Source organism: Salvelinus sp. IW2-2015, linkage group LG25 (assembly GCF_002910315.2).
Source record: "Salvelinus sp. IW2-2015 linkage group LG25, ASM291031v2, whole genome shotgun sequence".
NCBI classification, from domain to species: Eukaryota; Metazoa; Chordata; class Actinopteri; order Salmoniformes; family Salmonidae; genus Salvelinus; species Salvelinus sp. IW2-2015.
This window is the reverse complement of record NC_036865.1, coordinates 4290299-4318051: the sequence shown is the minus strand read 5'-3', so window position 1 is coordinate 4318051 and position 27753 is coordinate 4290299. Positions and strand designations below refer to the sequence as shown.

At 42.2% G+C, this 27753-nt stretch overlaps 1 protein-coding gene across 15 annotated transcripts in view; it reads right to left on the bottom strand.

The window, feature by feature from the left end:
* The window catches only part of lrrfip2 (leucine rich repeat (in FLII) interacting protein 2), a 67562-nt gene that overhangs the window by 22050 nt on the left and 17759 nt on the right, over nt 1–27753 (bottom strand). For 7 of the 15 annotated variants that reach the window (XM_070434862.1, XM_023970460.2, XM_023970462.2 and 4 more), the window contains exon 3: nt 5236–5322. In XM_070434862.1, the coding sequence (XP_070290963.1) occupies nt 5236–5322 (87 nt within the window). Of the gene's footprint in view, nt 1–734; nt 837–1565; nt 1644–1868; nt 1914–2009; nt 2073–4865; nt 4929–5235; nt 5323–27753 lie in introns of all 15 variants that reach the window. The other 8 variants (XM_023970451.2, XM_023970467.2, XM_023970468.2 and 5 more) reach the window with 5 other exon arrangements.

Sequence of the window (27753 nt, the reverse complement as noted above, 5' to 3'; positions counted from 1 at the left end):
ATGATCAATGCATGACAAATTCTCACTCTTATCCGTAATAATCTTACGTGGCCTAGACTCGCTGTTGGCTAGAGTGCAGATGCCAAAACCAGAGTAGGCACATTTGCTATTTAACGCAACAGTTTGTGACAAAATTATGAGTAGAGTTGAAAATGCGATGGTAAGTGAAACATAAAATTTATGTGCAGTGTCAACACGCACCGATTTTTTATCCACAAAAATGTTATATTTTTGCCAAGGCAGCAGCTACTCTTCCTGGGGTCCAGCAACAAAAAGGCAGATATATACAATTAAAAACATTACATGAACAAACATTAAAAACTCCAAGCAGGCTGTCATGTGCCTTTTACTGAGGAGTGGTTTCCGTCTTGCCATTCTACAATAAAGGCCTGATAGGTGGAGTGCTGCAGAGATGGATGTCCTTCTGGAAGGTTCTCCCATCTCCACAGAGGAACTCTGGAGCGCTGTTAGAGTGACCATCGGGTTTTTGGTCACCTCCCTGACCAAGGCCCTTCTCCCAAGATTGCTCAGTTTGGCAGTGCGGCCAGCTCTAGGAAAAGTCTTGGTGGTTCCAAACTTCTTCCATTTAAGAATGTTGGAGCTGTCTCTTATACACATCTAGATGTGTATAAGAGACAGGTTTATATTTTTGTTCAGTGTATAACAAAAGACAGATGAAAGTCACTTTTACTGTGAATGAATCCATACAAGCTCAGCAAGAGACAAGTACATACAGTGGAGCGGGAACTCTTCAGAGAGGAGCAACCCTTCACAGAGGAGCTACCCTTCACAGAGGAGCTACTCTTCAGAGCCGAGCTATTGGACAGGCCGTCAGACTGGGGAGAGAACAAGGTTCATGTGAAATATGATCGTCACAAGATAAAAACAGCCAATAGGCGGCTGTTGGCAGAGATCTCAAACTGGTGGCCCGCGGGCCAGATGCGGCCCATGCGCCAATTTAATGTGGCCGGTTGTCTTAGTAAATACAGCCCTCACGGGAAGACCGAATGTGGTCCCGCAGGATAAACAAGTTTGAGACCCCTGCTCTTAGGAATGACAGACAGACGTGCTGTGAGTGTGTTCGCACTGCAGATTACTAAAAAGTTYTGAGAACGAACGGCACACCACACCAAGTCATAGCTACATTTTGACAGTTGGTGCATGACACTACAAAACTGTGAGGTTAAATGATAAGCTAAATGTCTTTTTCATTAGGCAAATGTGTTAGTAATGGACATTGAATTGTTTATTAAACACTATCACGCTGAGTCATTTGCAGTAGCCTGGTAATTTGTCTTTAGACTTCAGTGTTAATGTAACCATCTCAGCTGTTTGAATGTCATTACAAACCACAAGGATGTTAGCCTAGCCCATGACAACATAGAATATAGCCCTGCCTAATATATCCCAGCTATCTTCCTGTGTCCCCCAGCTGTGAATTCAACACTGGTCTTTTAATGGGCCAGCAAACCCATTCCCATTTCCCTTCTGCACAATCAGTCATGCCATCCAGCCCACTTTTACCTGGAAACACACACATGCACACACCCGACACACAGACGCACCACCAGGTCTCTTCGATGAGAGGTGCTGGCCAGGCTTTTATAAGATGAGCTGCCCAGGTCTCGCAATGAGGAGGTTGACTTCAAAAACCAGAACACACACACACAACAACAGAATTACTCAAGGACCATTGATGTATTCCAATTTTTAACAAATAATGAGACACATAAGCCAATGCTGTCTCGACAAGGTCAACGGTTTCACACATCAGTGTGGTCTTTCCAATAGAAATCTACCTCCATATTAATAGTCAAGACTAAAATAACGGACATGACACGGTCAATGAGACTACGTAATGTACACACCCTGTAGCTTCCAGTGCTACGGACCGACATGACATCATCATCCTGCTGCAGAGAAACACGGGGGACAGACAAATAGGACGTCAAGACAAGTCAGGAAATAAGATAAAAAGGTGASAAAGAGATGAGATAAAGTATACAGACCCGCCGATGATGGCTACTGGATCTAGTYCTAGTTCCAGAGTGCCGGGCCTTCTCTGTGTCGGCCTGGAGACGGAGAACGTTGGAACTTAGAGGAGAGGGAGATGCAAAGGAAGGCTAATACTCGACATGCGATGACGTAACCACGCATAACACATCTTGATGTTAATGTTAGTCKAAAAAAATCTCCAACAACCTGTGCAGCTCCATTAATCCATCAGAAACACTACAACAGGAGCTGTTCAACCACACAGACAAAAGATAAAGGAGGAAACCTGTGTTTCCACACAGTAATTCCTTTGAAAAGTTACTAGCTAGTACACACACATCTTTTCGCTGGGTCGTTTCACCTGAAAAAGGATCTCGATACCCACATTCTCAGATTGTTCTGGAATCGTTTGTCATTTTATTTTTAATTACAACTTGTGAGTCGCTAGAGCGCGATGAGACAGGGACATCCCGGCCGGCCAAACCCTCCCCTAACCCGGACGACGCTGGGCCAATTGTGTACCGCCTCATGGGTCTCCCGGGGTGCTTATGTATGCCAGTTAGGCTCTACACCCCTTGTAAAGCTAATTAAATGTGCTTCATTTTAAGAAGTTATTTGGCAACTTTAGTTGTGCTACAAATCAAAACATAGGCCMATGAGCTAGGCTACATGAGGTGTGCGACTATGATTCAAAAAAGTCACAAATAAAAAGGTATTGTTTCTTGCCTTAAGCTGGGCATCATGTATAACAATATATAATTCACAAGTTACAGACTAATATGGTCACCCATCAGACTATTCTTGATGTCATCTTCTCTTTACATACAGTTGAAGCCAGAAGCTTATATACATCTTAGCCAAATACATTTACTCAGTTTCACAATTCCTGATATTTAATCCTTGTAAAAATTCCCTGTTTTAGGATCAGCACATTATTTTAAGAATGTGAAATGTCAGAATAATAGTAGAGAGAATTATTTATTTCAGCTTTTATTTCTTTCATCACATTCCCAGTGGGTCAGAAGTTTACATGCTACCAAATACTAATTGAGTGTATTGCCTTTAAATTGTTTAACTTGGATCAAACGTTTCAGGTAGCCTTCCACAAGCTTCCCACAATAAGTTGGGTGAATTTTGGCCCATTCCTCCTGACAGAGCTGGTGTAACTGAGTCAGGTTTGTAGGCCTCCTTGCTCGCACACGCTTTGTCAGTTCTGCCCACAAATTTTCTATAGGTTTGAGGTCAGGGCTTTGTGATGGCCACTCCAATACCTTGACTTTGTTGTCTTCAAGCCATTTTGCCACAACTTTGGAAGTATGCTTGGGGTCATTGTCCATTTGGAAGACCCATTTGCGACCAAGCTTTAACTTTCTGACCGATGCCTCGAGATGTTGCTTCAATATATCCACATCACTTTCCCTCTTCATGATGCCATCTATTTTGTGATGTGCCCCAGTCCCTCTGGCAGTAAAGCACCCCCACAACAAGGTTTTGGAGCAGTGGCTTCTTCCTTGCTGAGCGGCCTTTCAGGTTATGTCGATATAGGACTCGTTTTACTGTGGATATAGATACTTTTGTACCTGTTTTCTCCAGTATCTTCACAAGGTCCTTTGCTGCTGCTCTGGGATTGATTTGCACTTTTCGCACCAAAGTACGTTCATCTCTAGGAGACAGAACGCGTCTCCTTCCTGAGCGGTATGATGGCTGCGTGGTCTCATGGGGTTTATACTTGCGTACAATTGTTTGTACAGATGAACATGGTACCTTCAGGCGTTTGGAAATTGCTCCCAAGGATGAACCAGACTTGTGGAGGTCTACAATATTTTTTCTGAGGTCTTGGCTGATTTCTTTTGATTTTCCCATGATGTCAAGCAATCTGTCTGTAAACAATTTTTGGAAAAATTACTTGTGCCGTGCACAAAGTAGATGTCCTAACCCGACTTGCCAAAACTATAGTTTGTTAACAAGAAACTTGTGGAGTGGTTGAAAAACGAGTTAATGACTCCAACCTAAGTGCATGTAAACTTCCGACTTCAACTGTATACTAAATCTTGTGTGTGAAATTTGTTTTGATTTAGAATGGACCATTAGCATGCACCTGTCTCGAAACATGTCATTTACGCACTTAAATAGCGAATGGAGGACGCTTTTCCCGTGGATCATTTAAAATGCCAGCCAGGGTAGGCTATACTCCTGTTGTAAAGATAAGCAATGTGCTTAATATTAGGAAAGTTGATAAATATAGTAGGCCTAGCCTATAGAAAGCTGATGGGATCCTCTAAGAGGCCCTCACTCGGTTTTCTCACGCAATTGCATATCCTATAGAAATGTTGCGCAACATGAGCTCATGGGCTCTCATGAAGTGTTTGATGAGGTTTTCCATTACATTTGCATTGATGTCAGAGTGATTCGAGTGACAATAGAGTGCTGAGTTTAGAGACACCTAATTACTGTCACGTGGAATTTGACTGCCTTCATGACTCGTGACCGCCGGTGTGGCGGTAATACGGTCACCCCAACAGCCCTWGGAACTKGCACATTTCAGAAACGCTCACTCAACAGTGGTTAGAGAACAGAAAACAGGACCAAAGTACCTCATTCCAATGCATATCAACGTTAGCCCCAAACTGCCTCATTGCATAGCATAAAAGACCCAAATGAGGTAAGAGGCCAAAGTCAACTCTCAACGCACAGCCACAGATAAAGGTGTCTCCTCCTAAGCAAATACATCGCAGAACAACATTTATAATGTGATGTACGGTCCTGTCATCAGAGGGCACTGTTTAGGGGGATAGAGGGCAGCTCCCATARACAACAGAGCAGGCTGTGTTAGTACAGAGAGAGGCCCATGCTCCCTGGCCTAACATTACCATCCATTGGTGGATCGAGCCCCAGCTTTTCCTGCTGCTGGATGAGGAGTGGCGAGAGGAGAGCTAGACAGAACAGGGGGAGGGAGTGCCAGGGAGTTGAACACACAACTACCTTAGCATATGATATAGACTCAGTCACACAAGGTTCATCACTTACATACAAGGGAAAGAGAAAAATACATGTGAAAGATGGATTATATACAGATATCTGGATTTGATCTGTGAACATGCAGCACTCGTATATCCCTACACATTTTCTGGTTCAACAAGAGAAATGGCAGGATCTCTTTCTTGAGTTGAATCATTGACTGTACCTGTATCACTAAGTGTGTGTGTGTGTGTGTGTGTGTGTGTGAGACAGAGTGTACACCTCTTTCTGTTGCCGTTCGAGTTCTCTCATTCGGATGTCCCTCGCCTCCGCCCTGGCCACTCTCTTTGCAGCCAGCCTGGCCTCCGCCTGTGGGACAAAACATGAACAGTCATTAGCAGGGATGTGCCATCTTTCCCATTCAAGACGATTTGATATGTATCTAGATACATGGGCTCTGATATGATACAGCAACAATACATTTTAGTTTGAAACGATTCCGTTTGATTAGAGGAACCGATCAAATCGATTCGGTGAATTACACTAACATTTGTTACATAAACACATTCAAATCTGCTGCTGATGGAGCTCATGATCCGTCTGAGCTGACTTCTGTTTGTTGGTYTGTGTGTAAATTATGTACATATAATTGTCTATGGTGTCTACCTGAGCTGAGAAATTGGGAAATTGGGCATCCACCACCCCACAATCAGATAAGGGGGCCCATGTTAGCTTTTTGTACCCCCACTTTTGATGTGAAATCACCATCACCCACTAATMAATTGGTKKATTTTTGCAGATTAAAAGTGTTTGAGCTAGTAATGTATCAATATTTATCTTTACATTTTGCTATGACATAGCCAATGAATATATAGCACAACTTTGGATTTCACCCCSATCTCAAAAATCAAATGGTTWAGAATATTTGGAAGTTTTTACAAAGTGAACTTCCATTTTCCTCCCGCTAAGTGCTTGGTKGAAAAAGTGATTGTTATCCTCGTTATGGAATTATCAACTTAACCCTGTATTTCTAAAAATGAGCATATACATTAATTGTAAAGCAAAACTACCAAACCACCCCTGGGTTGTTTGGCATGCACAATGACTTATTGATCAATGACTGCCAAAACGGTTACATACTTAAGATTAGGCATTTTCGGAAGGTAGAAAGAAAGTCATATGAACAAAAAAAAATTGTGAACCAGCCCTTTTAATTTATTTTACCGTTATTTAACTAGGCAAGTCAGTTAAGAACAAATTCTTATTTTCAATGACGGCCTAGTAACAGTGGGTTAACTGCCTTGTTCAGGGGAGGAACGACAGATTATTACCTTGTCAGCTCGGGGATTCGATCTTTCAATCTTGTAACCTTTCGGTTACTAGTCCAACGCTCTAACCACTAGGCTACCTGCCGCCCCAATTCCTAAAGTTTGAATATATTTTGTGACCGATGCACTTGGATCGGTTTGGGGTCCCGAGGACCGATGCACTCACATCTTAACATGCTGACCACACCGCTCGCGCACAAAATACATTTACACATACATGTTATTCAATCATTGCGCGCACCAACGAGGTGCTAAAATAGAAGTCAGTTATATTTGTGACGCTGAAAGCGGTGCAAGTCAAATACCCACGTGCCATCTCCTCATTGGTTATACCCATGTGGGTGATTGAAAGATGAACTGAGTTCAGCCGGTCGTCGTGGTAATACTATGAAAGTAAGATGCCAATCGCCATACAAAGTCCAAAAAAGAAAAGACCTGGGAGGAGGAGAGACGACTAGAAACGATTCAGTTGACCGTTTTATGTGTGGATTAATTGACGGAGTAGAGGACCTTGTGCATTTCAGGAAAAATAACTCAACGTTTATATCCCAGAACAAATTAGCTAGCAACAACAAGCTAGCTAAATAGGACAAATTAGCTAGCAACTGCAAGCTAGCTAGCTAAATTGCCATAAATGTTTCATGCTTTTCGACCTGTCCTGAGTGTTTTGATATTACAACCGGCATGTCGTCATTGCGTTTGGTGTGGGGGGACAAAATCTATTTACACACATGTCTGGTTTGGGTACAGTGTTAAACATTTGAACCAATGCGTATCGGTGAATCGTTACATCCCTAGTCATTAGCGCAGACTACCTACTGGCAGGGGCCCTTACTCTGGGGAAACACCCAATTGTGTGAGAGGTACAAAAATATCCCCAAGGGACAACTTTATTTCACCAGGTAGGCCAGTTGAGAACAAGTTCTCATTTACAACTGACCTGGCCAAGATAAAGCAAAGCAGTGCAACAAAAACAGTACAGAGTTACACATGGGATAAACAAACGTACAGTCAATAACACAATAGAAAAATCTGTAAACAGTGTGTGCAAATGAAGTAAAGAGGTAAGGCAATAAATAGGCCAATAGTGGCAAAGTAATTACAATTTAGAAATTTACACTGGAGTAACATATGTGCAGATGAGGATGTGCAAGTATAAATACTGGTGTGCAAAAGAGCAGGAAAACAAAAACAAAAATGGGGATGAGGTAGGTAGTTGGTTGGATAGGCTATGTACAGATGGGCTYTGTACAGCTGTAATGATCGGTAATCCAACTTCAATGATTTTTGCAATTCGTTCCAGTCATTGGCAGCAGAGAACTGGAAGGAAAGGCAGCCAAAAAGGTGTTGACTTTGGGGATGACCAGTGAAATATACCTGCTGGAGTGTGTGCTACGGGTGGGTGTTGCTATGGTGACCAGTGCGCTGAGATAAGGCGGAGCTTTATCTAGCAAAGACTTATAGATGACCTGGAGCCAGTGGGTTTGGCGAGGAATATGCAGCGAGGACCAGCCAATGGGAGCATACAGGTCGCAGTGGTGGGTAGTATATGGGGCGTTGGTGACAAAACGGATGGCACTGTGATAGACTGCATCCAATTTGCTGAGTAGAGTGTTGGAGGCTATTTTGTAAATGACATRGCCGAAGTCAAGGATCGGTAGGACAGTCAGTTTTACTAGGATGTTTGGCAGCATGAGTGAAGGAGGCAAGAACCCAATACTATGGAGAGAGCAACCCCACCACACAGCACTATCATCACACACTGGGATATCTGTTCAGGAGGAAAAAGCTTAAAGGAATAGTTCACCCAAATTACAAAATGGCCTATTGGTTGCTTTTCTTACTCTGTAAGCAGTTTATGAACAAGGTAAGACAGCAATCCATGCTTTGGTTTACCTGGCCACCGTCTCCAAATGCTAACTTTTTAAGAATTTGTGGCACAAATCCAATGCAAGCCAATGCATTTTTCACGCTCCATGTCCAAATCATCTTAAAGTAGACTTATTGACCTACAATCAATTCTAGACACTCAAATAAAACTTTGTCACGTGCGCCGAATACAAGTGTAGACCTTACTGTGAAATGCTTACTTTACAAGCCCTTAACCAACAGTGCAGTTCAAGGAGAGTTAAGAAAATATTMACCAAATAAACTAAAGTWAAAAAAACTATAAAAAGTAACAATAATGAGGCTATATACAGGGGGTACCGGTACCGAGTCAGTGTGCGGGGGTACAGGTTAAAGGTAATTTATACATGTAGGTAGGGGTGAAGTGACTATGCATAGATAATAAACAGAGTAGCAGTAGTGCACAAAACAAATGGGGGCTGGGGGGACAATGTAAATAGTCCGGTGGCCAAATGATTAATTGTTCAGCAGGCTTATGGCTTAGGGGTAGAAGCTGTTAAGGAACCTTTTGGTCCTTGACTTGGCGCTCTGGTAGCGCTTGCCGTGCGGAAGCAGAGAAAAAAAGTATATGACTTGGGTGACTGGAGTCTCTGACATGCCTATTATATAGGTCCTGGATTGCAGGAAGCTTGGCCGTACGCACGACCCTCTGTAGTACGCACTACCCTCTGCTGCTGCAGCAGCAGCAGCATCTTGTGGTGCTTTCAAGACAACTGGGAACTCTGAAAAATGCGAGGTCAAATCATGATGTCGGTGATTTTCAGGACAGAAAGTAAGAGTTCTATTAAAGTCCAGTTCCCGGGTTGGAATTCCGAGGTGGATGACTTTTCAAAAACTATTTTTCCCAGTCTTCTTGAATGCACTTAAGTAGGAAGATTTCCGAGTTTTGAACGCGGCGTCAAACGACAACGGAAGGCAGGCTTCATCAGCGCGTCACATAACACTTTTCACTGAGCTGGAGGCAGTATGCATTTTGAAAACAGACTTAATTGTTTGAAACTTGAACGCTTTAATACATATGAGGCATGTCTTACCTTGCCTCAAAGTAGCCTATTAGATCTCCTCTCTTTCTAAATTTATAATGGCTATTTTCCATTAGATAAAACTGCTTGCAAGTGCCCATTTTTGGCAACAGTGTTTTCCCGCTAATTGCATTACTGAACGAACATTCACACGTAGCCTACTGCCTTGTGAGCATTGCTGTGCTTATGTGAAGAAATAGTTGATCACCATTTTAAGCTTACGATCTCATCTGTTGTGATCAGACTTATTGATTAAAAATAGCTTATTTTTTTATGTAGCCTAGGCCTACCGGTTGTATGAATTTGGGATCTATCGTCCCACAACTGTCCCAGAATGGGCCATTTTTCTCGACAAGCTGACCAATCGAATAGGCCGCCTAAACTTTTCTACTATAGTAGATTGACATAGGCTAGTGATTTTGTGAAAAAGTAAATGTGGACAGTTATTCTAACATGTTCAAAGTGCACATCAGAATTCGGTAAAAAGGACCACATGTCGTTGCATCTACYACTTGCATGTTCTGTTAATATGAATTACCATATTCTAAAATGTGACTTCTGTAATTCTGACCACCTTGGGTGGACAACCTAATCAGGTTGCGCACTCAAAACATATGGTCCAGTAAACTTCTCAAATGTCTAGTAAATTAAAATGTCAGGCGCCACATTTCCCTAACTGAAACCCTGACTCCAATGCCTCCCACAATTGTGTCAAGTTGGCTGGATGTCCTTTGGGTGGTGGATCATTCTCGATGCACATGGGAAACTGTTGAGCATGAAAAACCCAGCAGTGATGCGGTTCTTGACAAACAGGTGCACCTACTATTAATACGCTGTTCAAAGGCACTTAAATCTTACATTTTTTCCCATTCATCCACCGAGGGGCACACACAATCCATGTCTCAATTGTCTCAAGGCTTAAAATTCCTTCTTTAACCAATCTCCTCCCCTTCATCTACACTGATTGAAGTGGATTTAACAAGTGACATCAACAAGGGATCATATCTTTCACCTGGTCAGTCCATTTCATGGAAAGAGCAGATGTTATGCAAGGTAGATGTGAATTTTTCATGGGTAGCTAGCTAACAATTCTTTGTGGCTAGCTAGCAGGTTATCCCTATTGACTTAGTATGGACTTACCCCATTCACTGAAATTTATTCCAGCCAGGATAATGGCAATAGAGACGAACCAAGATATACACGWAGTAAAGTTGTACTTCACAACTATCAGCTAGCTTTGTGAATCATAATGTAAAAATGAACTAAATCGAACGTTATGCAAGGTAGATCTCAATTCTTCGCGGGTAGCTAGCTAACAAATCTTTGTAGCTACAGTTGAAGTCAGAAGTTAACATACACCTTAGCCAAATACATTTACTCAGTTTCACAATTCCTGACATTTAATCCTAGTAAAAATGTCCCGTCTTAGGTCAGTTAGGATCACCACTTTATATTAAGAATGTGAAATGTCAGAATAACAGTAGAGAATGATTTATTTCAGCTTTAATTTCTTTCATCAGAAGTTTACATACACTCAATTAGTATTTGGTAGCATTGCCTTTAAATTATTTAACTTGGGTCAAACGTTTCAGATAGCTTTCCACAGGCTTCCCACAATAAGTTGGGTGAATTTTGGCCCATTCCTCCTGACAGAGCTGGTGTAATTGAGTCAGGTTTGTAGGCCTCCTTCTATAGGCTGGAGGTCAGGGCTTTGTGATGGCCACTCCAATACCTTGACTTTGTTGTCCTTAAGCCATTTTGCCACAACTTTGGAAGTATGCATGGGGTCATTGTCCATTTGGAAGACCCATTTTGCGACCAAGCGTTAACTTCCTGACTGATGTCTTGAGATGTTGCTTCAATATATCCACATAATTTTCCTACTCATGATGCCATTTATTTTGTGAAGTACACCAGTCCCTCCTACAGCAAAGCACCCCCACAACATGATGCTGCCACCCTCGTGCTTCACGGTTGGGATGGTGTCTTCGGCTTGCAAGCCTCCCCTTTTTCCTCCAAACATAACGATGGTCATTATGGCCAAACAGTTCTATTTTTGTTTCATCCGACCAGAGGACATTTCTCCAAAAAGTACGATCTTTGTCCCATGTGCAGTTGCAAACCGTAGTCTGGTTTTTTTATGGCGGTTTTGGAGCACTGGGTTCTTCCTTGCTGAGCGGCCTTTCAGGTTATGTCGATATAGGGCTCGTTTAACTGTGGATATAGATACTTTTGTACCTGTTTTCTCCAGCATCTTCACAAGGTCCTTTGCTGTTGTTCTGGGTGATTTGCACTTTTCGCACCAAAAGACATTCATCTCAGGAGACAGAATGCGTCTCCTTCTGCACGGTATGACAGTTGCGTGGTCCCATGGTGTTTATACGTGCGTACAATTGTTTGTACAGATGAACATGGTACTTCAGGCGTTTGGAAATTGCTCCCAAGGATGAACCAGACTTGTGGAGGTCTACAATTTTTTCCCCCTGAGGTCTTGGCTGATTTATTTAGAATTTTCCCATGATGTCAAGCAAAGAGGCACTGAGTTTGAAGGTAGGCCTTGAAATGCATCCACAGGTACACCTCCAATTGACTCAAATTATGTCAATTAACCTATCAGAAGCTTCTAAAGCCATGACATCCTTTTCTGGAATTTTCCAAGCTGTTTAAAAGGCACAGTCAACTTAGTGTATGTAAATTCTGATCCCTGGAATTGTGATACAGTGAATTATAAGTGAAATAATCTGTCTAAACAATTGTTGGAAAAATGACTTGTGTCATGCACACAGTAGATGTCCTAACCGACTTGCCAAAACTATAGTTTGTTAACAAATTTGTGGGGTGGTTGAAAAACGAGTTTTAATGACTCCAACCTAAGTGTAGGTAAACTTCTGACTTCAACTGTATATGGTTAGCTAACAGTAATAGCTAGCCAGTTAGCTCTATTGACTTATGAGTTTGCGATCTACAGTACGTAGGCAGGTAAACATGCCAAAATTAACACAGCATGTATTTATTAACGTATCAAGATAAAATATTGTAGTCAGGCTGTACATGTACTCAAGTAATGTCTGAAAGTAGTTATTTTTTAATCTGTTACATTTGACCAAATCACTTTAGTTACATAGATTGGTTGTCTTGACCAATGAAATCTATTCAACATAGACTTGAGTTTTGATGACAAGCTATTCGCTTTCAAAGTTTAAATGAGTGAAATTCATTTAAATTAATGCTATTGAAATTGTGAAACGATTCCAATGTCTTGAGTAACGTTGACCTTTTTATGAAATTGAGCACCTTGAATAAGACCGCAATTGAAACTGCACAGCCTACCTGTGCTGGAGGACATCTGCAAGATGGTACTGGCATACTTAAATAATTCATTAATGTAAACTAAATTGCACTAAGTTGATCTTTTTGTTTTCTGTCACAATTTACCATAAAGATGTAAAAAATGTGTAACCAGCACTTAAGTAGTTTTCTGACCGTATACTTAAAAAAACAAAACTCTTACTTAAGTAGTTTCTTAAGAGGGTTACCTTGACTTGAGTAAATATCAATCTAAGTAACAGTACTTTTACTTAAGTACAGATTTGAATTACTCTACCCGCCTCTGTTCACAACACAGAATTCTAAAAGTTTCTAGTTTCGTCTCCTCTCATCAATGTAGGTAGTAAGATCTGAACCAGGCTTACTTTTACTGCTTTTGGGTAAAGTTTGTGGAACTTGAAAATGACGTTGATTAAAACATGTTTCTTTGTCAAATTAAATGTTCATGACTTTTATTATATTTTTAGGATGGTCTTCATCCATAATCATCAGTTACACGATTGTACAATTACCCCGCCAACCCTATAAAATCAGGGCTCCAGACTATTGTTTTCCGTTTTAAAATTGGTGACACAAGTCCATCATTTGGTTGCAACAACAACATTGCTGGATCAAATATAAGTATATGTATATATCTTCATCTTACGATGTCATAAAGTAATTCCAAGTGTTTTGTTTAGAAGTGCAATAAACTACTGAGATGTTTCCTCTAACATGTTCAAGCTGGAATGCACAATTCAAGATATTTTGATGCAACCTAATCCAGTGATTGTCATGAATTTTGGGTTGACAATTAGGCTACTGTTGATATATATATATATATATATTACTGTAAAAATAGGGGTCCAGAATTTGTTTATTAATAGAGACTACTGCAATGCTCTACTCTCTGGCTACCTGGATAAAAGCACTAAATTAATTTCAGTTAGTGCTAAAATGGCTGCTAGAATCTTGACTAGAACCAAAAAATGRGCTAATCTTACACCAGCGGCTTCCTGTTAAGGCTAGGGCTGATTTCAAGGTTTTACTGCTAACCTACAAAGCATTACATGGGCTTGCGTCTACCTACTGTATCTCTCCGATTTGGTCCTGCCGTACATACCTACATGTACGCTACCAAGACGCGGGCCTCCTTATTGTCCCTAGAATTTCTAAGCAAACAGCTAAAGGCAGGGCTTTCTCCTATAGAGCCAGATTGTTATGGAATGGTCTGCCTATCCATGTGAGAGACGCAGACTCGGGCTCGACCTTTAAGTCTTTATTGACGACTCATCTCTTCAGTAGGTCCTACGATTGAGTGTAGTCTGGCCAAGGGGTGCGAAGGTGAACGGGCAAGGCATGGGAGGGACGAACCACCCTTGCTGTCTCTGCCTGACCGGCTCCCCTCTCTACACTGGGATTCTCTGCCTCTGACCCTATTACGGGGGCTGAGTCACTGGCTAGCTAGTGCTCTTCCATGCAATCCCTAGGAGGGGTGAGTACCTTGAGTGGGTTAAGTCACAGATGTGATCTTCCTGTCCGGTTTGGCATCCCCTTGGGCTCGTGCAGTGGAGGAGATCTTCYTGGGCCTTGTCTCAGGGTAGTAAGTTGGTCTGTTGATATCCCTCTAGTGGTGTGGAGGCTGTGCTTTAGCAAAGTGGATGGGGTTATATCCTGCCTGGGTGGCCCTGTCAGGGGGTTATATCCTGCCTGGGTGGCCCTGTCAGGGGGTATTGTCGGACGGGGCCACAGTGTTCCCTGACCCGCCTCTCAGCCTCCAGTATCTATGCTGCAATAGACTATGTGCCGGGGGGCTAGGATCAGTCGGTTATATCTGGTGTAATTCTCCTGTCTTATCTGGTGTTCTGTGTGAATTTAAGTGTGCTCCCTCTAATTCTCTCTCTCCCCTCCCGGAGGATCTGAGCCCTAGGATCATACCTCAGGACTACCTGGCCTGATGACTGCTGGCTGTCCAGTCCACCTGCTGCCCCAGTTCCATCTGTTCTGCCTGCGGCTATGGAACCCTGACCTCTCTCTTGGTTTTTCTAAGGTTTTGATCACTAACCATGTTCAAGTAGTTTGCCATGGTGTACTATCGATTTAGGGCCAGATAGCAATGCATTTTACTTTGTGCTGTGTTTTCCAATAAGTAATGTAGTTTTGACTCTGTTGTAATTTGGTTTACTCTGTTTGGATGTTCTGGCACTGAGGCTTCAGTGTGTAGGTAGAACACGGTTTGTGAACTCAGCTCCGGACCAGCTGGATGAGGGGACTCTTTTCCAGTGGTGGAAAAAGTACCCAATTGTCATACTTGAGTAAAKGTATAGATACCTTAATAAAAAGTTACTCTCGTAAAAGTCACCTAGTAAAATACTACTTGAGTAAAAGTATTTGGTTTTAAACACTTAAATATCAAAAGAAAATGCAATTGCTAAAATATACTTCAGTATCAAAAGTAAAAGTATAAATCCTTTCAAATTCCTTATATTAAGCAAAGCAGACGGCACCATTTTCTTGTTTTTAACACTTACAGATAGCCAGGGGCACACTCCAACACTGACATTTACAAAAGATGCATTTACGTTTAGTGAGTCCGCCAGACCATAGGCAGACGGGATTTACCACGTGTTCTTTTCTGCTAAGCATTCAAAATGTAACGAGTACTTTGGGTTGTCAGGGGAAATGAATGGAGTAAAAATAACAATATTATATTTTGGAATGTAGTGWAGTAAAAGTATAGATACCCCAAAAAACGACTTAAGTACTACTTTAAAGTATTTTTAGTTAAGTAATTTACACCACTGCTTTTTTCTTTGCACAGCTCTTGGCAMTGCAGGGCTTGGTAATGATATGAGAGGGGTTCACTGTATTTTAGATGTTTCCAAAACTTAATTGCTCTTTTTGAGTCTTTATTATTAGTGGATACTGGCCTAATTCTGCCCTGCGTGCATTGTTTGTCATTTTCCTCTGGACATGTAGGAGAATCTTACAGAACTCTGCATGCAYGGTTTCAATTGGATGTTTGTCCCATTGGGTGAAATCTTGTTTTGCAAATTGGACCKCACACCTTGCTGCCATAAAGTGCAATTGGTTCAATGACACATTCAATTAGTTTCAGCCAATTTCTTTTTATAGGCATTTCAATTTGAATGTTTTTTTAATGCCATAGAATGCCTGCGCACTTTCTCAGTTCATTCACTGCCTCATTAATTTGTCCAGTTGAGGTTATTTTTAAACCTAAYTAATTGTAGTGTGTGCAGTACTCTATATAATGTTGTACCAATTGAGAACTTTGGTCTAATTCCCTAAAATCTGGATCTTCTCTGGAAAATCATTATTTGTGTTTTGGGGATTTAGGTACTGCTCTAGCAGGTCCAGGCTCTGCTGTAGGCCATGTGCTATGGGTGACAGCAGGTACAGGTCATCTGCGAAGAGCAGGCATTTAACCTCTAAATTYTGGAGACTAACACCAGCGGCTGAGGATTTTTCTAGAATAGTAGCCAATTCGTTGATGTAAAATTTGAAGAGTGCAAGTCTCAGATTGCAACCCTGGTTAAAGAATATTATTTTCTTGCCAATTTTGATGCTGCACGTACTGCCAGTATACATTTATTTAATTATGTAATATTTACTCCCTAAACTACTTTGTAGAACAGTCCTGTATGCCAAATAAAATCAAATGCTTTTTGGATGTCGATAAAGCAAGCGTACATTTTGGTATTATTTTGGTGGACATGTTTATCTATCAGGGTGTGTAGGGTGTAAATCTGATTGGTCATGTGATGTTTGGGTATAAATCCAATTTGGCTTTTACTCAAGACATTGTGCTTATTACGAAAGTTTAGAACGCTTACATTTATAATACTACAGAAAACCTCGACAAGGTTACTATATTCACATAATGCCTCTAATTGTTAGGGACACATTTGTCTCCGTTCTTAAAGATTGGGGTTATGAGTCCTTGATTCCAGATGTCGGGGAAATAACCTACAATCAGGATCAAATTAAACAGCTTAAATATTGCCAATTGAAATTTTGCWCTAGTGAATTTCAGCATGTCATTTAGGATGCCATCAGGTAAGCATGTCTTTATTTTTTATTTGAGGGTCTGAAGTTTTAGAGTTCCTGGTCAGTAATTGGAGAGTCAAATAGCTTTTTTAATCGATTCAACTTGTCATTAATTTGCCATTGTTCTGCTTTCGCATCAATTTGAACGGTGTTGTAGTGTTTTAAAATGGGCTGTCTATATGCCACTATTTTGTAATTGCAAATTCCTCTAGTTTCATTTTTTTCCCAATTTTGCAAGAAGTTGTTTGTGTTTATGGACTCCTCAATTAGTGTCAGTTGCTTCTTGTTGTACTGTGCTTTTTAAATTCTGAGTGTACGTTTAGAGAGTTTTAAAGCCTCACACTAATGAAGGCGTAATTCACCATTATTTGGGTCTCTGTGCTTTTGGTTTGATAGTGCTCTAAGATTTTCTCATAATTTTACGAATCGGCATCAAACCAGTTGTCTTCTCAAAGCAAACTTTATTTGTCACATGCGCCGAATACAACAAGTATAGACTTTACCATGAAATGCTTACTTACAAGCTCTTAACCAACAGTGTAGTTCAAGAAGAGTTAAGAAAACATTTACCAAGTAGACTAAAATAAAAAGTCATTTAAAAAAGTAACAAGAATAGCGAGGCTATATACAGGGGGCACCGGTACCGAGTCAGTGTGCGGGGTACAGGTTAGTTGAGGTAATTTGTACATGTAGGTGGGGTGAAGTGACTATACATAGATAATAAACAGCGAGTAGCAATGTTAATTGTCCGGTGGAGATTTTATTAATTGTTCAGCAGTCTTATGGCTTGGGGGTAGAAGCTGTTGACGAGCCTTTTGGTCCTAGACTTGGGCGCTCTGGTACCGCTGGCCGTGCGGTAGCAGAGAAAACAGTCTGACTTGGGTGACTGGAGTATTTGACAATTTTAATGGGCTTTCCTCTGACACCGCCTATTGTATAGGTCCTGGATGGCAGGAAGCTTGGCCCCAGTGATGTGCTGGGCTGTACACACTACCCTCTGTAGCGCCTTACGGTCAGATGCCGAGCAGTTGCCGTACCAGGCGGTGATGCCACCGGTCAAGATGCTCTAGATAATGCAGCTGTAGAACCTTTTGAGGATCTGGGGACCCATGCCAAATCTTTTCTCCTGAGGGGGAAAAGGTTTTGTCGTGCCCTTTTCATGACTGTCTTGGTATGTTTGGACCATGATAGCTCATTGGTGATGTGGACACCAAGGAACTTTAAATTCTCGACCCGCTCCACTACAGCCCTGTCGATGTTAATGGGGGCCTGTTCAGCCTGCCTTTTCCTGTAGTCCACGATCAGCTCGTTTGTCTTGATCACATTGAGGGAGAGGTTGTTGTGCTGGCACCACTGCCAGTTCTGACCTCCTCCCTATAGGCAGTCTCGTCGTCGTCGGTGATCAGGCCTGCTACTGTTGTATCATCAGCAAACTTAATGATGGTGTTGGAGTCGTGTTTGGCCACACAGTCGTGGGTGAACAGGGAATACAGGAGGGGCCTAACTACACACCCCTGAGTGTGGAGTGCYATTGAGATTGCGTCATCTGTGGATCTGTTGGGGCGGTGTGCGAATTGGAGTGGGTGTCCGGGAGGATGCTGTTGTGAGCCATGACCAGCCTTTCAAAGCACTTCATGGCTACCGATGTGAGTGCCACGGGGCGGTAYTCATTTAGGCAGGTTACCTTCGCTTCGATGGGCACAGGGACTATGGTGGTTTGCGTCAGAGCTGGTGTAATAGGATTCAATCTTAATCCCGTATTGGCGCTTTGCTTGTTTGATGACTCGTCTGAGGGCATAGCAGGATTTCTTATAAGCGTCCGGGTTTAGTCTCCCGCTCCTTGAAAGCAGCAGCTCTAGCCTTTAGCTCAATGCAGATGTTGCCTGTAATCCATGGCTTCTGGTTGGGATATGTACGTACAGTCACTGTGGGGACGACGTCGTTGATGCGCTTATTGATGAAGCCAATAATTGAGGTGGTGTACTCRTCAATGCCATTGGATGAATTCCGGAACATATTCCAGTCTGTGCTTGCAAAACAGTCCTGTAGTGTAGCATCCGCGCCATCTGACCACTTCCATATTGAGCGAGTCATTGGTACTTCCTGCTTTAGTTTTTGCTTGTAAAGCAGGAATCYGGAGGATATAATTATGGTCAGATTTGCCAAATGGAGGGCGGGGGAGAGCTTTGTATACATCTGTGTGTGGAGTAAAGGTGGTCTAGGATTTTCTTCTTTGGTTGCACATGTGACATGCTGGTAAAAATGTGGTAAAACTGATTTAAGTTTGCCTGCATTAAAGTCCCTGGCCACTAGGAGCGCCGCTTCTGGGTGAGCATTTTCTTCTTTGCTTATGGCCTTATAGAGTTGGTTGAGAGCGGTCTTAGTGCCAGCTTCGTTCTGTGGTGGTAAATAGARSGCTAAGAATAATATAGATGAGAACTCTTGGTAGATAGTGTGGTCTACAGCTTATCATAAGGTACTCTACCTCGGGCGAGCAATACCTCGAGACTTCTTTAAAATTAGATATCGCGCACCAGCTGTTATTGACAAATAGACACACCACCACCCCTCGTCTTACCAGAGGTAGCGTCTCTGTTCTGCAGGTGCATGGAAAATCCCGCTAGCTCTATCTTGTCCGTATCGTCATTCAGCCACGTCTCGGTGAAACATAAGATGTTAKCGTTTTTAATGTCCCGTTGGTAGGATAATGTTAAATCGTAGGTCATCAATTTTATTTTCCAATGATTGCACGTTAGCAAGAAGAATGGATGGCAGAGGAAGTTTACTCGTTCGCCTACGGATTCTCAGAAGGCTGCCCGATCTGCGGCCCTTTCCCTTCGTCTTTTCTTCACGCAAAAAGGCAGGGGTTTGGGCCTGTTCCAGTGAAAGCAGGATATCCTTCTCGTCAGACTCGTTAAAGGAAAAAGTTTCTTCCAGTCCGCGGTGAGTAATCGCTGTTCTAATGTCCAGAAGTTATTTTCGGTCATAAGAGACGGTAGCAGCAACATTACGTACACAATAAGTTAAATAGCACAACTGGTTGGGAGAATGTAAAACTTCAGCTATGTTCTTRGGCGCCATCTTGTCTGTGGTATTTAGTTTTATCAGTTTCAGTTGTGCTTCATTTGCCGTTTGCCTGAATATTTTGATGTTTTTTACTGCTAGATTGATGCTTTCTTTACTGTTAGTGGATGTGGTGTCCAGAAAGTTCTTAAGAGTGTTTGGATTCTGGTTGCTTTCTGGTATTCTTCTGTGCTGTTTTGGGCCAATCTGTATGAATTTCTGATGTTGTATAGCTTTACTGGGCTGTGAATGTATGGTTGTTTCCATGTCTGTTCTTTTGAGGAACAAGGTAATTTGGCTGTGATCAGACAGAGATGTTAGTGGCTTGACGGTGAATGAGCTGAGAGATAAAGGGTCAATGTCTATAATCATATAGTCTACTGTGCTGTGGCTCTCGACCCCCCTCTCTCGACCTGCTTCTACATCTGCATTGCTTGCTGTTTGAAACCCAGTTTTAGGCTGAGTTTCTGTATAGCACTTTGGAATCTGCTGACGTAAAAAGGGCTTTATACATTTTATTGATTGATTCATTCAGAGCCAATTCACGATAACACATTAGGTCGATGATCTCTAACTCTAAATATAATACCCACTGCTAGTAGCCATGTGTTAATCTAACAGTAAATGTAGAGTCCTAAAAAACGATATATGCACTCGCAAAATGGACGATGCGCATTTCACATGCTCCGTATCTCAAAGCCACATCAGATAGCTCAGTTATAAAACAGTGAGCTACTAGCTCAATATTGAGCGATGCAAAAAATGCTGAAATGCTTCTCTCTTCAACAGGGACAACAGTAGTCTAAAGTTTCCCCCCCCATAATTGCATTTTTAAAACAGAAAGCATTTTTCGGGGCGCACGTGAGGGGAGAGAGATAGTGGTTCGCCCATCACAGCAGGGGGCCAAAGCGAAATAGGCAATAAGTTGCAGTCTGGAGCCCTGTATACTGAACAAAAATATAAACGCAACAATTTAAGATTTTACTGAGTTTCAGTTCATATAAGGAAATCAGTCAATTTAAATAAATTCATTAGGCCCTAATCTATGGATTTCACATGACTGGGAATACAGATATGCATCTGTTGGTCACTGATACCTTAATAAAAAGGTAGGGGTGTGGATCAGAAAACTAGTCAGTATCTGGTGTGACCACCATTTGCCTCATGCAGCGCACAACTTCTCCTTTGCATAGAGTTGATCAGGCTGTTGATTGTGGCCTATGGAATGTTGTCCCACTCCTCAATGGCTGTGTGAACTTGCTGGATTTTGGGTGGGAACTGAAACACTGTGTCGTACACGTCGATCCAGAGCCTCTCAAACATGCTCAACGGGTGACATGTCTGGTGAGTATGTAGGCCATGGAATAACCCCACCGCCACCATGGGGCACTCTATTCACAACATTGACATCAGCAAACCGCTCGCCCACACAACCCCTTAAACGTGGTCTGCGGTTGTGAGGCCGGTTGAACGTACTGCCAAATTCTCTAAAACAACATATGGTAGAGAAATTAACATTCAATTCTCTGGCAACAYCTCTGGTAGACATTCTGCAGTCAGCATGCCAATTGCACGCACCCTCCAAAACTTGAGACATCTGTGGCATTGTGTCATGTGACAAAACTGCACATTTTAGAGTGGCCTTTTATTGTCCCCAGCACAAGCTGCAKCTATGTAAGGATCATGCTGTTTAAACAGTTTCTTGATATACCACACCTGTTAGGTGGATGGATTATCTTGGCAAATGAGAAATGCTCAATAACAGGGATGTAAACACATTTGTGCACAACGTAGAGAAACAAGCTTTTTGTACATTTGGAACATTTCTGGGTTCTTTTATTTCAGTTCATGAAACATAGGAACACCCTCAATGAGCTTGTTTATGATAAGGCAATGCCATGTTAGGATCACGCTAATGGCGGTGGTTGGCATTACATGCTTTGAATAAGCGCCCTTGCACGTTAGGCTACACCACAGCATACAATCTGCACCTCACTCTGCTGCAGGCTATAGAAGTGTGTACTGGTCATCTGCAACACAACGGAGACCAACTCCAAACAAATCAACAGAACAAAATTGTGGAGACCAAAAATAAATGATCCTGAGAGACCTGTGACAGAGAGCTACTGTACCACATGCACTGGTTGACCAGTTTCCACATGAGTCACAGCTCTAGAACACAGTCCTTAGTAGAGTGCCTGGGATGCCTCAACCCCAACAACATGTGCTAACCATCAGTTTAGAGAGGCTAATTTAAGGACCTCAAAAAGGGGAAACGACAGTGGTGGACAAAACACAGTAACAAAGAAGAATTGGGGAGGATAAACTAGGCCATGAGGCTTTTAAACAAAGCTAGATGTGGTGTTGCTTCACCAGTCGCTAAATATGCAATCATTCAATGGCAGTCAATATTTTTTCAATCAACATGCACACAGGAAGGCAGATGCATACAACCACAGCAATGGATTTGAAATATGACATAGGTAGTCTGGGGGGGTGTAGACCTACGCCAATTTTACTTAATTTACCCCAGAGGTAGAGGGGGAACGGGGCTAATTTTGCAAAGCGCCTCAGCAGCAGTGTCTAATTTAAGTAGACCATGCTCCCCCCACCCCCCAAGGAGGCCCATTATGACTGTGTGTGTGTGTGTGTGTGTGTGTGTGTGTGTGTGTGTGTGTGTGTGTGTGTGTGTGTGTGTGTGTGAGAGAGAGAGAGAGACACACACACACACATTAGCTTCTCCTGACTGACTACTCTGCTCATGACAACACCACATCTACAAACACCATCACGTTTAACTTCCCATAGCAGAAAAACCCACTTATCTTCAACAAAAAGATGGGTTCTGCATCAGTGGTATGGTGTAGGCTACAGAGTATCTCCTTGCAAACAAACAGTCAACATTCCAGCCCATGCTTATCTGTGGTGCCAGAATGGGCCGCCAGTAGGCCTATTCCTGTTGAGTGGGAAAAAATAGCATTGGGGGAAAAAAACATGCCTTTGTTGTGCAAACATGCAAGTCTCGTGGGACGTTTTCCGTAATCAAATGTCTCTTCTGACTTATGTTACAGCTGAGCGGTTCACCCACAGTGCATCTGTCAGAAGTCTTCAGCCATCTCTGCGGATTTCCACTCTCGATTAGGGTCGGTGAACTCACCGTTTGGTCATAAGCCTCTCGATATTTTCTATTGGCTAATCATGCGGATGGTCTGTCTTTCTCTAAACAGCTGCTGTCTATGACAGCTTTGCGAGCAGAGTGGCACAACCATCACATTGAGGTTGTGTGTGACTATGAGCACCGCAAGCCAACTAAATTGTTTCAATGCTTTGGCTTAAACTGTCAGATTCTAAATTGGACCTTCCTCTAAGAAAACAAAATGGTGGGATTAAAAGTAAAAAAAAATTGGGCGTATTTTTGCACTGTTAAAATGGATTAGTGAGGCTAATAGACTAGTGTGGGCGCGTGTGCAGCGTTTTCCACAGCACATGGAGTTGCCAGCCAAATAGAAAAAGTAGCCAGACAGGCTCCCCTCGGGTTAAGACATTTTTGCAGAACAAATTCTATTTGTGGCGGCTTCTGGTACATTCTAATGCCTTGATTCCAATTAAGTTCTGGGTCCATACGTGCTAATAAAAAGAGCTAGCACGACATCAGTTCATTTACTGAAATAATTAACAAGTGTTTGCAACTCTTTGTGAATGGCAGTATGTAATTTATTCCCACAAAAAAATACTTGTTTAGCAACTGACCCACAGATCTCTTATTAATAACCCTTTTCACTCGTTGGAATTGTCCTATATAGGCCTAAATTGAAATGTTCTTACAGAAGAAATACAAAAAGCATATGCATAAGCATCGTAGCAATTGAATGGGAACAGTTTGGAGATGGGCAATTTTTTTTATACCAAAGTTGAGTACACAACATTTCACCTGACAAGGCAATCCAAACAGTGTTGATTGTATGTGCATTTTACATTTACTGTACTTTTCACCGCATTTGTTAACAAAATCTGAAAATTCTCTGGATAAATTCAGTAACATAAGAATATTCCAGTAAAATGTGGGGTAGGTAAGACAAAAGAATTAAAAGGTTTGAGCGAGAGGACAATATGTTTTTTTTTTAGCTCTCCTAGCTGTGCCATTGAGGAACTAAAGCAACCACACATAGTTTTTCTGGAACACAACTCTGCATCCCCACCATCACACAATTACTGTTTTTGTTTATGCAATCCAAAGATCCCCGTTATAAACCGAAATCTGAGTCAGTTGGGCATAATTTGAAACCTTGTTCTATTGCCAATGTGACTCAACGTTTAACACCTGTAACTGCCATTTCCTAAAATCTAGGGCAAATAATACACATACTACCGTTCAAAAGTTTGGGGTCACTTAGAAATGTCCTTGTTTTTGAAAGAAAAGCACATTTGTCTATTAAAATAACATCAAATTGATCAGAAATACAGTGTAGACATTGCTAATGTTGTAAATGACTATTGTAGCTGAAAACGGCTGATTTTTTATGGAATATCTACATAGGCATACAGAGGCCCATTATCAGCAACCATCAGTCCTGTGTTCCAATGGCAAAACTGTCCTTTAGACTAGTTGAGTATCTGGAGCATCAGCATTTGTGGGTTTGATTACAGGCTCAAAATGGCCAGAAACAAAGCACTTTCTTCTGAAACTCATCAGTCTATTCTTGTTCTGAGAAATGAAGGCTATTCCATGAGAGAAATTGCCAAGAAACTGAAGATCTCTCACAGCTTCATTAAATAGTACGCGCAAAACACCGGTCTCAACGTCAACAGTGAAGAGGCGACTCCGGCATGCTGGCCATCTAGGCAGAGTTGCAAAGAAAAAGCCATCTCAGACTGCTCAATAAAAAGAAAAGATTAAGATGGGCAAAAGAACACAGACACTGGACAGAGGAACTCTGCCTAGATGGCCAGCATGCCGGAGTCGCCTCTTCACTGTTGACGTCGAGACTGGTGTTTAGCGGGTACTATTTAATGAAGCTGCCAGTTGAGGACTTGTGAGGCGTCGGTTTCTCAAACTAAACACTCCAATGTACTTGTCCTCTTGCTCAGTTGTGCACCGGAGCCTCCCACTCTTTCTTTTCTGGTTAGAGCTGATAATGGGCCTCTGTAAGCCTATGTAGATATTCCTTTTTTTTCTTATTTAAAAAAAAAAAAGCCGTTTCCAGCTACAATAGTCATTTATAACATTAACAATGTCTACAGTGTATTTCTGATCAATTTGATGTTATTTTAAATGGACCAAAAAAAAGGCTTTTCTTTCAAAAACAAGGACATTTCTAAGTGACACCAAACTTTTGAACAGTAGTGTGTGTGTACATAAATATCTCAAATCCATTGCCGTGGTTGTAAAGTTGTATGCATCTGCCTTCCTGCATGCATGTTGATTGACAGCGGAATCTCTTCAAATTAGTGGATTCGGCTGTTTCAGCCATACTCGTTGCTGACAGATATCTATATCCACACACACACAAAAAGAAACATGCAATAGTTCATATAGGGAAATCAGTCAATTGAAATAAATTCATTAGGCCCTAATCTATGGATGTCACATGACTGGGAATACAGATATGCATCTGTTGGTCACAGATACCTTAAAAAAAAAAGAAGGTAGGGGCGTGGATCAGAAAACCAGTCAGTTTCTGGCGTGACCACGATTTGCCTCACGCGACACCTCCTTCGCATTGAGTTGATCAGACTGTGGCCTCCCGAGATAGASCACTGCGCTAAGGCACTGCATCGCAGCGCTAGCTGTGCCACAAGAGATTCTGGGTTCGAGTCCAGGCTCTGTCGCAGCTGGCCGCGACCGGGAGACCCATGGGCGGTGCACAATTGGCTCAGCGTCATCCGGGTTAGGGGAGGGGTTTGGTTGGCAGGGATGTCCTTGTCCCATCGCACTAGTGACTCCTGCACGCTGACCGGGTCGCCAGGTGTACAGTGTTTCCTCCGAAAACAATGGTGCGGCTGGCTTCCGGGTTAAGTGGGCATTGTGTCTAGAAGCAGTGTGGCTTGGTTTGATTGTGTGCACGGCTCTCGACCTTCGCCTCTCCTGATTCCGTATGGAAGTTGCCGCGATGAGACAAGAACTACTACCAATTGGATAGCATGAATTAGGGGTAAAAAAATAGAAAAAAAGAGTTGATCAGGCTGTTGATTATGGCTTGTGGAATGTTGTCCCACTCCTCTTCAATGGCTGTGCGAAGTTTCTGGGGAACTGGAACACACTGTTGTACACGTTGATCCAGAACATCCCAAACATGCTCAATGGGTTACATGTCTGGTGAGTACGCAGGCCATTTAACATCACATTTTATAAAAATAACCTAGCAAATTACATTGGTTGTCACTCAACTAATAAAGCCTAATAATGTGCAAGCCATTTTACAAACATTTGAAGCTGGCTACTGATATTGCCTGGGGCTATTCGGTATGCAAAATAACTAGTAGATCTATGACTGTCAACATAATTACATGCTTACTTCGACACTGGAGAGGACGCAGTTGTCACAAAAATATTAGGCATTTTTGGGAAGGTAGAAAAAGTCATTTGAGCAAAATCTTTCAGTGAACCGGCAATTTGTAACATTTTAATAGGTTTTCTGACCGAAGCGTGCTACATTTGGATCGGTTTGCGGAGCCACTAACCGATGCACTCATATCTTAACCATTTGAACCTGGGCCCGATGCATCCATACTGTACATGAAACAGTGACCATAAACATTGACACTAAATTACATGAGTTTTATGATATGGAAATGTGAAGTGTTTGTGAACTTGACTGGAGTTCACCTGCGGTAAATTNAGCCTATGTAGATATTCCTTTTTTTTTTTTAAGCCGTTTCCAGCTACAATAGTCATTTATAACATTAACAATGTCTACACTGTATTTCTGATCCATTTAAAATAACATCAAATTGACCAAAAAAAAAAAGAGGCTTTTCTTTCAAAAACAAGGACATTTCTAAGTGACACCAAACTTTTGAACAGTAGTGTGTGTACATAAATATCTCAAATCCATTGCTGTGGTTGTAAAGTTGTATGCATCTGCCTTCCTGCATGCATGTTGATTGACAGCGGAATCTCATCAAATTAGTGGATTCGGCTGTTTCAGCCATACTCGTTGCTGACAGATATCTATATCCACACACACACACAAAAAGAAACATGCAATAGTTCATATAGGGAAATCAGTCAATTGAAATAAATTCATTAGGCCCTAATCTATGGATCTCACATGACTGGGAATACAGATATGCATCTGTTGGTCAAAGATACCTTAAAAAAAAAAAAATGGTAGGGCGTGGATCAGAAAACCAGTCAGTTTCTGGCGTGACCACGATTTGCCTCATGCAGCGCGACACCTCCTTCGCATTGAGTTGATCAGACTGTGGCCTCCCGAGATAGACCACTGCGCTAAGGCACTGCATCGCAGCGCTAAGGCACTGCATCGCAGCGCTAGCTGTGCCACAAGAGATTCTGGGTTCGAGTCCAGGCTCTGTCGCAGCTGGCCGCGACCAGGAGACCCATGGGCGGTGCACAATTGGCCCAGCGTCATCCGGGTTAGGGGAGGGGTTTGGTTGGCAGGGATGTCCTTGTCCCATCGCACTAGTGACTCCTGCACGCTGACAGGGTCGCCAGGTGTACAGTGTTTCCTCCGAAAACAATGGTGCGGCTGGCTTCCGGGTTAAGTGGGCATTGTGTCAAGAAGCAGTGTGGCTTGGTTGGATTGTGTGCACGGCTCTCGACCTTCGCCTCTCCTGAGTCCGTATGGGAGTTGCCGCGATGAGACAAGAACTACTACCAATTGGATAGCATGAATTAGGGGTAAAACAAAAATAAGAGTTGATCAGGCTGTTGATTATGGCTTGTGGACTGTTGTCCCACTCCTCTTCAATGGCTGTGCGAAGTTTCTGGGTAACTGGAACACACTGTTGTACACGTTGATCCAGAACATCCCAAACATGCTCAATGGATTACATGTCTGGTGAGTACGCAGGCCATTTAACATCACATTTTATAAAAATAACCTAGCAAATTACATTGGTTGTCACTCAACTAATAAAGCCTA